Source organism: Acanthisitta chloris, unplaced genomic scaffold (assembly GCF_000695815.1).
Source record: "Acanthisitta chloris isolate BGI_N310 unplaced genomic scaffold, ASM69581v1 scaffold7621, whole genome shotgun sequence".
Taxonomy (NCBI): domain Eukaryota; kingdom Metazoa; phylum Chordata; class Aves; order Passeriformes; family Acanthisittidae; genus Acanthisitta; species Acanthisitta chloris.
The window spans coordinates 1,789-2,562 of record NW_008655404.1 but is presented as its reverse complement, the minus strand read 5'-3'; the positions used below and the strand labels follow the sequence as shown (position 1 = coordinate 2,562).

At 58.1% G+C, this 774-nt stretch overlaps 1 protein-coding gene across 1 annotated transcript in view; it reads left to right on the top strand.

The window, feature by feature from the left end:
* Positions 1-266: 266 nt before the first annotated feature.
* Positions 267-774, top strand: part of LOC103810949 (AT-rich interactive domain-containing protein 3A-like) — a gene marked incomplete at both ends in the record, with an annotated part of 1,489 nt that continues 981 nt past the window's right edge. Inside the window, 2 exon segments of the mRNA XM_009083882.1 lie at positions 267-450; positions 688-774. The exon segment at positions 688-774 is cut by the window's right edge and continues 13 nt beyond it. Of these exon segments, the coding sequence (XP_009082130.1) occupies positions 267-450; positions 688-774 (271 nt within the window).

Genomic DNA, 774 nt, shown 5'->3' with positions numbered 1-774 from the left:
CCACTGACAGCTCCATGGAAGGTAGCACTGTGCCAGCACACCAGGGTCTCCCCTGCTCTTGTGCATGGTGCTGGTCTCTCAGGCACCCTGGGGTCCTGCTGCACCCCACCTGTCCATGGACGCTCACCTGGGCATCAAGAGATGAACCAACCCTTATGGGTACCCACAGAGGCAGTGGGGAGGAGGTGAGGGTTCTGTTCCCAGTTAATGAGGACCTGTATTGGCTCCCCACATACCCTTTCCTGTCTCCTTTATGCATGTGGAAGGAACACCAGTGAACCGCATCCCCATCATGGCCAAGCAAGTGCTGGACCTGTACACACTGTACCAGCTGGTGACAGACAAGGGTGGCCTGGTCGAAGTCATCAACAAGAAGATCTGGCGGGAGATCACTAAGGGCCTCAACCTACCTACCTCCATCACCAGCGCTGCCTTCACCCTCCGCACACAGTGAGTGCCTGGTGGCAGTGGCAGCAGGTGGGGTGCACTCACCCTGGGGTACTCACTGGCTCAGATGTCCCAGAGCCTTGAGCAGGGTCTAACATGGAGGGCCACAAAAGTGGTTGGAGGGCTCTGTCCCTTCCCAAGAGGGCCAGGGTGGGACTTCTGCACCCTGGTCCCTGCTCAGCACAGGGATGCCTGGGTCGTACATGATGCTGGATCCCATCTGGCTCTCTCCCCATGCAGATACATGAAGTACCTATATCCCTATGAATGTGAGAAGCGGGCACTCAGCTCTCCCGGGGAGCTGCAAGCTGCCATCGACAGCAACCG